Consider the following 11602-nt stretch of genomic DNA (forward strand, 5'->3'; position numbering starts at 1 on the left):
ACTCGAAACAGCTTCTATCCCCAAGCAATACGACTGATAAATAGCTAACAAAATAGCTACACGGACTATCTGAGTTAACCATGTATCTTTATTGACCTTTTTATTTCTATCTTTGCACTGTCTCTATGCACACTCACAGGGCCCTACACACTCACACACACTGTCACTCCAACACACACACAAACACTACATCATTGCTCACATACAGTACAAGCTGCTGCTACTCTGTTTATCTTATATCCTGTTGCCTAGTTCCCTTACCCCTATACATACAGTTGAATTCTGAAGTTTACATGCACCTTAGCCAAATACATTTAAACTCAGTTTTTCACAATTCCTGTCATTTTAATCCTTGTAAAAAATTCCCTGTTTTAGGTCAGTTAGGATCACCACTTTATTTTAAGAATGTGAAATGTCAGAATAATAGTAGAGAGAATTATTTCTTTCAGCTTTTATTTCTTTCATCACATTCCCAGTGGGTCAGAAGTTTACATACACTCAATTAGTATTTTGTAGCATTGCCTTTAAATTGTTTAACTTGGGTCAAACGTTTCGGGTAGCCTTCCACAAGCGTCCCACAATAAGTTGCATGAATTTTGGCCCATTCCTCCTGACAGAGCTGGTGTAACTGAGTCAGGTTTGTAGGCCTCCTTGCTCGCACACGCTTTTTCAGTTCTGCCCACAAATGTTCTATAGGATTGAGGTCAGGGCTTTGTGATGGCCACTCCAATACCTTGACTTTGTTGTCCTTAATCCATTTTGCCACAACTTTGGAAGTATGCTTGGGGTCATTGTCCATTTGGAAGACCCATTTGTGACCAAGCTTCAACTTCCTGACTGATGTCTTGAGATGTTGCTTCAATATATCCACATAATTTTCCTTCCTCATGATGCCATCTATTTTGTGAAGTGCACCAGTCCCTCCTGCAGCAAAGCACCCCCACAGCATGATGCTGCCACCCCTGTGCTTCACGGTTGGGAAGGTGTTCTTCGGCTTGCAAGCAACCCCCTTTTTCCTCCAAACATAACAATGGTCATTATGGCCAAACAGTTATATTTTTGTTTCATCAGACCAGAGGACATTTCTCCAAAAAGTACGATCTTTGTCCCCATGTGCAGTTGCAAACCGTAGTCTGGCTTTTTTATGGCGGTTTTGGAGCATTGGCTTCTTCCTTGCTGAGCGGCCTTTCAGGTTATGTCAATATAGGACTCGTTTTACTGTGGATATAGATACTTTTGTACCTGTTTCCTCCAGCATCTTCACAAGGTCCTTTGCTGTTGTTCTGGGATTGATTTCCACTTTTCGCACCAAAGTACGTTCATCTCTAGGAGACAGAACGCGTCTCCTTCCTGAGCGGTATGACGGCTGCGTGGTCCCATGGTGTTTATACTTGCGTACTATTATTTGTACAGATGAACGTGGTACCTTCAGGCATTTGGAAATTGCTCCCAAGGATGAACCAGACTTGTGGAGGTCTGCAATTTTTCTTCTGAGGTCTTGGCTGATTTCTTTTGATTTCCCCATGATGTCAAGCAAAGAGGCACTGAGTTTGAAGGTAGGCCTTGAAATACATCCACAGGTACACCTCCAATTGACTCAAATTATGTCAATTAGCCTATCAGAAGCTTCTGAAGCCATGACATCATTTTCTGGAATTTTCCCCAAGCTGTTTAAAGGAATTTTCCAAGCTGTTTATGTTAACTTAGTGTATGTAAACTTCTGACCCACTGGAATTGTGATACAGTGAATTATAAGTGAAATAATCTGTCTGTATACAATTGCTGGAAAAATTACTTGTGTCATGCACAAAGTAGATGTCCTAACCGACTTGCCAAAACTATCGTTTGTTAACAAGAAATTTGTGGAGTGGTTGAAAAACGAGTTTTAATGACTCCGACCTAAGTGTATGTAAACTTCTGACTTCAACTGTATCTACCTCCATCACTCCAGTATCCCTGTACATGTAAATAATATTTGGTATGGGTATTGGAACTGACTTTCTAAATATTTCCTGTATATAGTATGCTTACTTACTTACTTTATTGTGTATTTCATATTTCCTATTCTTATTTCTTGTGTGTTTTTTTTGTAGTAATACATTGTTATTGATTACTGCATTGTTGGGTTTTGAGTTTGCAAGAAAGGCATTTCACTGTACTTGTGTATGTGACATTAATACTTGAAACTTGAAAGGTAAGCTAAATATGAGATCTGTTTCTGTCCCCTCATGATGCTGACAGAGAGGTTAGCTAAAGATGAGATCTGTCCCCTCATGATGCTGACAGAGAGGTTAGCTAAAGATGAGATCTGTTTCTGTCCCCTCATGATGCTGACAGAGAGGTTAGCTAAAGATGAGATCTGATTCTGTCCCCTCATGATGCTGACAGAGAGGTTAGCTAAAGATGAGATCTAATTCTGTCCCCTCATGATGCTGACAGAGAGGTTAGCTAAAGATGAGATCTGTCCCCTCATGATGCTGACAGAGAGGTTAGCTAAAGATGAGATCTGTCCCCTCATGATGCTGACAGAGAGGTTAGCTAAAGATGAGATCTGATTCTGTCCCCTAATGATGCTGACAGAGAGGTTAGCTAAATATGAGATCTGTTTCTGTCCCCTCATGATGCTGACAGAGAGGTTAGCTAAAGATGAGATCTGTCCCCTCATGATGCTGACAGAGAGGTTAGCTAAATATGAGATCTGATTCTGTCCCCTCATGATGCTGACAGAGAGGTTAGCTAAAGATGAGATCTGTTTCTGTCCCCTCATGATGCTGACAGAGAGGTTAGCTAAATATGAGATCTAATTCTGTCCCCTCATGATGCTGACAGAGAGGTTAGCTAAAGTTCAGGGAGAAACACAATGGTCCTGGTCTGCAGTGAAGTGGGGTTCCACAGCGGTGGATATGACCCCATCAAACACCTGCTGTCTAAAGGGGTTAGAAAACAAGTTGTCATTGGAGAGGGACAAAAGTGGTGGGGGTCATTTCATATTTTCTTCTAGACAGTACATTATGTTTACATTATTTAAAATTGAAAGGAGACTGGTTGAGAGAGAAAGAAAAAAAATGTTGAAATAATGAACAAGAACATACAGCTTATATATAACGGGCTGAGAAATAGAGTTCCATAACTATTCAGAACAAGAACATACAGCTTATATATAACGGGCTGAGAAATAGAGTTACATAACTATTCAGAACAAGAACATACAGCTTATATATAACGGGCTGAGAAATAGAGTTACATAACTATTCAGAACAAGAACATACAGCTTATATATAACGGGCTGAGAAATAGAGTTCCATAACTATTCAGAACAAGAACATACAGCTTATATATAACGGGCTGAGGTCATGTCATTGCACAGAGAGGGAACATGGTACTGCATGTGGAAATGACCCAGACACAACCCCTGTAAAGACCTGAGTCAGTCTCCAGTCTCCCAGCAGACAGGAACAAGCGTCTGTGCTGCACCATTGTGTTGCAGTGTTGATGGGTTGCATCCAAATGATATGGACCAGTTTCACGTGCACTCAGCGCGCACAGGGAGCAGCGACAACGTCATCCAATAACATGGCAGACATTGGATGAATATAAAATGTTAATATCTTCGGCTGTGAGTGATGAAAAACAAATCGGCCTCAGCGACAATTATTTGAATAATTAAATGGATGTTTTGTGCATAAAGACGATGAATAGTGTCTTATTAGGAATTCTCAAATCTGACTTCTCTATGTGGCCTTCTATTGAAATTGTCTTTCTGGGCCGAGTGTCAGTTAAACTGCAGTACGGAAGCAAAACTGTAGGAGCATTCTAAACCGTGCTTCTAGACCGGAACCCTTAGCTTCGTACGAACCATCCTGATCTTGTGAGCTTACATTCAGTTGTAAGCTTGCAGGATCAGGATGGTTCATACGAGGCTACGGAACGCTGGCCCCTTGCCAGAAACATTACGGGTGCCAATTGACCCTTTGCTAAGCACGGCCCCAGAATTTTGGCCAACCAATTGCAGCGCTCCAATGGATAGGACACGTCATCGAGTCCAACACCTCAGACAAGTTGAGCTCACGTTTAAATCGCATGAAAGCCAGTAAGGGCTATTGCAAAAACTGATTTTTCTTTTTAAAATTATGTTTAAATGGCTAAATAATTTAACAGTGCACCAGTGGTACTTGATACCGTGATTCCTGAAATGCAGAGCCTGTTGATGGAGTATTTTTTTCAAATACGAAATTATGCTTTTGTTACATTATTTGCTAGTTCAGCTGGTTTGCTTGCTCTCAGTCTCATTGACCAGCAAACGTTTCTAACGTTAGCTAACTAGCCACTTAATATAATATAACCTGTTCTCAAAATGTATGTTAGTTAGCTAAGTTAGCAACGTTATGAATAAAACTCCCATCTGTTGTCGACATCAGGATATGATTTGAGAGCACTACCTTAGCTCCAAAAGTGGTTATAGCACAGTTTCTAAACCCAGAGGCGCGACATCGCGAGACTTCCTAGAACGCTTGCGAAACAGACCAAGCCGGAGTTTGAGAAGTCAATTAAAGAATAAATAAAATAAGTAGTTGAGGATGTTATTACTGCAACCTCGTGAAAGTTACAAACTTATGTTTTTATTTTCATCCCAAAAAAGATTTATATCGAAGGACAGGTGTCTTTTTATACAGGTAACAAACTGAGATTAGGAGCACTCCCTTTAAGAGTGTGCTCCTAATCTCAGCTCGTTACCTGTATAAAAGACAGCTGGGAGCCAGAAATCTTTCTGATTGAGAGGGGGTCAAATACTTATTTCCCTCATTAAAATGCAAATCAATTTATAACATTTTTGACATGCGTTTTTCTGGATTTTTTGTTGTTGTTATTCTGTCTCTCGCTGTTCAAATAAACCTACCATTACAATTATAGACTGATCAATTCTTTGTCAGTGGGCAAACGTACAAAATCAGCAGGGGATCAAATACTTTTTCCCCTCTCTGTACATCGAAGGAGTGCCTTTGATTTGATGGCCAGCACATGCGCAGTTCGGTTCCGAGAAGACAGTTAGACCCGATGACGTGTTTCTATTTATGAGCTTAGCTAGCCAACATTGCCATGACATCACCTACGAGTGTTATCGGGGATTTCTATTGGAGAAGCAGTTTCTGCCTGTCTTCATACTGTGCGCTCTTTGGTTATAGCTTTGACTGCATGCTGACATTGAATTCAGAGCCATTTACTGGCTAGCTATGCTACAAACATAATTTTACCAGATTTCCGTAAAGCAATTGTAATGACAACATACCCAAGAGTTTCCTGATTTGCAAGGGGTAGTCTGTGTATAATTTGATTGTTTATTAGAAACACAGTTTGAGATCATTCTGAGGGGATTTCGCCAGTGGTTGAATGGGGATTTGGGCTTCCTGGGAAAATGTCAGAGGTTGCAACAGTAACCAAGGGAGGCGGGGCTTAGCGAAGTCACTTTGCTCCCCATTGGTACATTTGATCTCAGATAGCCATGGACAATTTATTTGCAGCTATTATAAAAAGCATTGGACAGAAAATAATGGAAAAAATAACAACATTATTGGCAATGTTTGAAACGTTTATTATATTTAAAAAGACACTTTTTCTACATCAAATTTAATTCTGAAACACACAGACTATGGTTTAAAAATAAATAGCACTTAAATACTGAAAGGCATTGTTTCACAGTTTTGTAAAAACATAAAAATATATTTATAATTATACAGTGGAATACAATATACAACTTTCTGTAGTTTGTATTCAATAGCTGTCAAAATCAGTATCATAAGAAATGTGGCCACTTGTGGTCATATACCAGCCAATGGTGAACAATTTGTTCAATATAAAACTCCCTCAGGGAGAAAAAACATTTTCTGTAGGACCATCAAGAGAACTGATGATTCTGTATACTCAACGTAGCATCTCTCTCCCAGTCAGACGATTCAAGGCTATCTAACCTACTACATTACAATACTGAGGAACTGTGATCCAGGTGTGACCAGCAGATCTTCTTTGAAAACAGAGCAAGCCTGTTCCTGCAGTTGTTGTTGATCTCTATATGAGGCTGTCAATGCTGTTCCTGTAGGTCTGTAAAGGTTCCTCAATGTCTGAGGTGCTGTTCAGATCAAACTTGTTAGCTGGAAGGAGACAATGAAGAGCATATTGATGAGTATTGTCAAATAAGAAATAGCCATTCTGAATCAAATCTGTGTTATGAAACAGAGTTATTTTTGAATTTCTTATTACTTTCTTATTCCTGGAAAATGTCTCTGTGAGTCGAGAAGATACGGAACGTCTTCTGTGTTTACCTTTCTGTCTGATTCGTTTGAGGAGCCATGCGGCCAGAGACAGGCCAGATAATGACACAGCGCCCCCTGCTGCCAGGCCTATGATAGTGGGGTTCAACGGGGGCTCAGGGGTGGCTGGAGGAAACAAGAAACAACAGAGGAAAACAGTCAGACAATCTGAATCAACTGATCTGCCACATCACTGACTACTACCCTCTTAAAAATGTTCACATTTTGGTAGCCCCCTTATGTAGGCTATGCATTCATTATGCATTCATAAAGCCTTTATAACCGCTAAATAAGACATACTTTGTCTTGATGACCAGCGAATATCCAGTTTGGTTGTGTCTCACTGAATATCCAGTTTGGTTGTGTCTCACAGAATATTCAATTTGGTTGTGTCTCACAAAGTGAGTAACAGAGGTCATTACATACCTGTGCAGGTAGGCGTGTCAGCGCTCCACTCCCCTGACCCTGAACACTGCATGTTTGGGGCCCCCTGGTGGTCATAGCCCTCATCACAGCTGAAGTTGCAGACAGAGCCCCATGGATGTGAGGGGGCCTCACAGCTGACCTGACCCCCCAGAGGAGCCACAGGAGAGGGGCACTGGATAGCTGAGAGAAGGACACACAGTGGTTAGTATATAAAAAATACCACAAAAGGTAACAAACAGTTGTGAATGAAATCATAAAAATGATTGTTGTTGGAGAGCTCATGATGAGGACATTCATAAGGAAATAAGACTTATAGGTAAAATGGATACACGCATGACTGCAAGTCGCTTTGGATTAAAAAAACGTCCGCTAAATGGCATAATATATATACACACACACTAACAGTCAAAGGTTTTTACACACCTACTCATTCAAGTGTTTTTTTACATTGTAGAATAATAGTGAAGACATCAAAAAGCTTGCAACGCCAGGGTTGTGGGTTCGATTCCCACGTGGGGCCAGTATGGAGAAAAAAAAATGTATGCACTCAAAAACTGTAAGTCGCTCTGGATAAGAGCGTCTGCTAAATAACTAAAATGTTTTTTTAAATGTCATATGTCTATCTTGTCAGTAAAGACATTGGTTTAAATTGGTTTAAAAAACTCTTGTCAATATAGACAATGGTTTAAATTATGTATATTTTAAAGATGTTAAAAAGCTTGTCCTTACCTTCACAGTGCGGTATCTCCTCACTCCACTCAGCAGCTGATGTACAGGTCACCGTTGTCGCCCCCTGGAGGAGATAACCCTCAGAGCAGCTAAAGCTACAGCTGCTTCCATAGGTGAAGTCTTCTCCACAGGTGATAGCGCCATCATGTGGCTGCTGGAGGGTAGGGCAGCTTACAGCTGCAAGACAGAGTGAATAGTGGTGCAGTGGTCAGTCTGTGTCCAGAGACAATTCTGGACTGTCATACAATTACAAAGCTCTATATTTCCCTGTAGATATGTCTGAATGTAAATGTCCTGTGTCATTCATATATTTATTGCAACTACTGTTGATATTTCCCTGTAGATATGTCTGAATGTAAATGTCCTGTGTCATTCATATATTTATTGCAACTACTGTTGATATAACATGTTATGGGGGATAAGTTTACAGATATCCAGAACCGTACGCACCAACACACTGCGGCTGTGAGTCGTTCCACAGTCCCGAGGCTCCACACTGCAGGGTAGCAGATCTGGAGGCCACCCTCTCATAGCCTTCCTCACAGGTAAAGGTACAGGTGGACAGGTAGCTGAAGGAGCCCAGGGGATGAGAGCAGGTCATGGAACCCTTCCCAGGCTCATACAGCTCACTGCATAAGACCACTGAGGAGGAGAGGGCAGATCGCAATACATGACTAAATGTGTCAATGCTGTCACAGACGCTATAATGGCACAGATACAAAGATGAGTCCTCTGTCTATTTCTATGGTGTGCTGTTCACACGTATATCTGCTCTCTCATTGGCTAGAATGGTCCCACCTGTTCCCCTACTCCCGCCTGCCTTCCATCTTTGAGGAGATGTATTTCCATTGTTAGAGCGGTCATGTCTATCTTGTCAATACAGACAATGATTTAAATGATGTATATTTTAAAGATGTTAAAAAGCTTGTCCTTACCTTCACAGTGCGGTATCTCCTCACTCCACTCAGCTGCTGATGTGCAGGTCACCGTTGTCGCCCCCTGGAGGAGATAACCCTCAGAGCAGCTAAAGCTACAGCTGCTTCCATAGGTGAAGTCTTCTCCACAGGTGATAGCGCCATCCTGTGGCTGCTGGAGGGTAGGGCAGCTTACAGCTGCAAGACAGAGTGAATAGTGGTGCAGTGGTCAGTCTGTGTCCAGAGACAATTCTGGACTGTCATACAATTACAAAGCTCTATATGCCCCTGTAGATATGTCTGAATGTAAATGTCCTGTGTCATTCATATATTTATTGAAACTACTGTTGATATAACATGTTATGGGGGATAAGTTTACAGATATCCAGAACCGTACGCACCAACACACTGCGGCTGTGAGTCGTTCCACAGTCCCGAGGCTCCACACTGCAGGGTAGCAGATCTGGAGGCCACCCTCTCATAGCCTTCCTCACAGGTAAAGGTACAGGTGGACAGGTAGCTGAAGGAGCCCAGGGGATGAGAGCAGGTCATGGAACCCTTCCCAGGCTCATACAGCTCACTGCATAAGACCACTGAGGAGGAGAGGGCAGATCGCAATACATGACTAAATGTGCCACGATGAAGACAATAACTGAAATACAATATACATATAATATATATATACACTATATATAATACAAGTAGGTCTAAGCTGTCATACTGGTATAAAGACTGATAGCAAGACGCTGAAGTAATTCAAAGAAAGTACAAATCAAAAGTTTACGACAAACGGCAGCTGTTATTTTATTATCTTATTAATCCTTCCAGAACCCCTTATTTTTAAGGTTTATAAGATTATATACTTACATTCACAGGTGGGAGGCTGTTCCGACCATGATCCTGAGGCTGTGCACCTCACAGGCCCGGAGCTGCTCAGCCGGTACCCCTCCTCACAGGAATACTGACACGTCGAGTTAAAGGAGAAATTCCCATTGGGGTGAGAGCAACTGACGCTGGCTTTATCAGGGACAGTTACCTCCTCCATCTTACATTCGACAGCTGCCGACAAAAAAAAACAGGCAAGGAGTTACATTTAAGAGAACTTTGAATGTGATAGAAGAATGCAGTAGGTTTCATACTGCCTTTATTAGATTATTGGACTACGTCGTCCTGGGCTTGCTTACCGTGTTCACACTGCTCTCCGTAGAAGCCCTCCAAGCACTCGCAGCGGTGGCTGTTGATGGTCTCCACACACTCTCCATGGTAACATGAGTGGCTCTGACACGAGGCTGTGTAGCACAGAGCCGTCTTCTTCTTCGTGCACGACTCGTCGTTCCACTTCCCCGCGTCCTTCTGTCTCTTGATGTACATCTCCACACAGTCCTCGTTGTTCCCGCCGTTGTTGGGTTCTCCGTCTGCCCAGTTCTCTGCCTCTTTAGTCAGGGTCTTCTTGGTCCCCACCCAGGTCCACACGTCGTCCACCTTACGGATCCCTATCCAGTAATAGTTGACCTGTCTGGGCAGGATGCTGTTAAGGTGGGAGATCTCTCCGCGGTTCTGGATGGCCACCATGTCAGTGTAGCGCTCCGTGCACCACGTTCTAGCAGTGTCCCAGTCCATAGTTTTGTTAGAGTGATGATAGGACCAGCCCTCCACTCTACAGCACATGGTGAGAACTGAGGAATGACATTAAAAAAAAAGGTCAATATTGATATACAGTACATGAATGAATGAATGCATAATGATGTATTCAAGCTCAACATATGTTTTGTACTGTATCATATTTCTCTTGGAGTTTAACATGATTGGTCCTCTGTAGCTCAATTGGTAGAGCACGGCGCTTGTAACGCCAGGGTAGTGGGTTCGATCCCCGGGACCACCCATACACAAAAATGTATGCACGCATGACTGTAAGTCGCTTTGGATAAAAGCGTCTGCTAAATGGCATATTATTATTTATTATTATTATTATGTTAGAAAGCGTAGATCTTTTGAAATGTGTTTCTTACTTGACCACAGGAGGAAGAGGGTGATCCATGAGCTGTGGCTTCTGGCTTGCTGTGTTCCAGAGCAGAAGTCCTGTGGAGACACCATCAAGCTATACTTTACAGACTGACAAATGCATTGGCTGTCAGAAATTAAATATATACTAACTGGTGCATCTTAATTTTAAGGCATAAATCAATTCTCTCAACAGTACTTACCATTGTACGTTTTAAAATGTGATGCTCTTTTGCAGGTAAATCTCCAAAGGATGTGTCTCTAGTCTTATCCAGTGGATGAAATGATACTGCTCTCTGGTACTCTGTGAACATATATATACACACACACACCAGCCCACACTACAACAAGGGCCAAAGACACGTTTCCCGGAATTCATCATTATTGCACTGCCAGGGCATGAGTAGGCTCCTCTGGAATTTCCCACTTGGAAACTTTCTCCCTCTCTCTCCCTCCCTCTTTTAGACATCCTATTGTGTTGGTCAGACAGATAAGGGTTTCCTGAGAAGGCACGAGAGCCCACAGCCCCGGGCTGCAAACAGTAAATAGAGAATGTGGAAGCAGAAAGCTCTCATTAAACAACAGATACTGAGCTGGCTTTGAAATGTTTATTTAATTCCTTTGAAATGTCTGGCTAACACCCACATCAAGCATTTGTTGTCATGAATAGTGGCGTGCATAATTTATGAATTAGTCATAACACTGTGAGCTAACAGTTGACAAACGTACTATTTCAAGTCGACCTCTATTTCAAGTGCATTTCATTGAGTTGGGTTGTGTTATAACAGTGTGTATAATTTGCCTAACCCACTACTGGGTTTATGTATTTTTATTAAAGGATATGCACAGCTCTCATGGGGATACAGGCAGACAGACAGTCTGTCTATGGGATGTGAAGCAACACTATAGATGTCTGTTGGCTGCCTGCATTGACTACCACGGCTGACATCCTTCCTGACTGGACTCAACTTACACTCTGAACATCTACCACAGCAGCAATGTTTAGTTGACCTCTAGAAACTCCCCCCATTCCTGAGGCCAAGTCAAAGATACTGCCGGTGAGGAAACAGAGATTTCAACATGGCGTCTGATAAAGGCTTGATAATCCCTAATGGATTCTAATTAGGATGACTCAGTGATGAGCAACGACACGTGGAGAAAGAATCACTTGTCAACAGTTTATCATATGTTTGAGTATAACCATTTAATAACTTTAAATGTAATCAT

General features: G+C 41.9%; 1 protein-coding gene across 1 annotated transcript; it reads right to left on the reverse strand.

The window, feature by feature from the left end:
• Positions 1 to 5571: 5571 nt before the first annotated feature.
• LOC311131613 (E-selectin-like) lies at positions 5572 to 10645 on the reverse strand. Its single transcript, XM_084164681.1, has 11 exons — positions 10579 to 10645; positions 10384 to 10453; positions 9559 to 10050; positions 9242 to 9433; positions 8776 to 8967; positions 8396 to 8572; positions 7911 to 8102; positions 7461 to 7637; positions 6732 to 6911; positions 6318 to 6431; positions 5572 to 6146 (listed from the first exon to the last, which is right to left on the reverse strand). The coding sequence occupies exons 1-11, from the start codon at positions 10579 to 10581 to the stop codon at positions 6064 to 6066; spliced, it is 1872 nt and encodes a 623-aa protein (XP_084020807.1). The 5' UTR covers positions 10582 to 10645; the 3' UTR covers positions 5572 to 6063.
• Positions 10646 to 11602: the final 957 nt, after the last annotated feature.

This window comes from Coregonus lavaretus, assembly GCF_964263955.1.
Source record: "Coregonus lavaretus genome assembly, chromosome: 6".
NCBI classification, from domain to species: Eukaryota; Metazoa; Chordata; class Actinopteri; order Salmoniformes; family Salmonidae; genus Coregonus; species Coregonus lavaretus.

Coding starts and splice junctions, on each gene's coding strand:
- LOC311131613 (XM_084164681.1), bottom strand. Junction 6,912..7,460: donor GGAGATACCGCACTGTGAAG/GTAAGGACAAGC, acceptor TCCTTCTCTCAG/CTATCCAGTGCCCCTCTCCT. Junction 6,147..6,317: donor CAAACGAATCAGACAGAAAG/GTAAACACAGAA, acceptor GTCTCCTTCCAG/CTAACAAGTTTGATCTGAAC.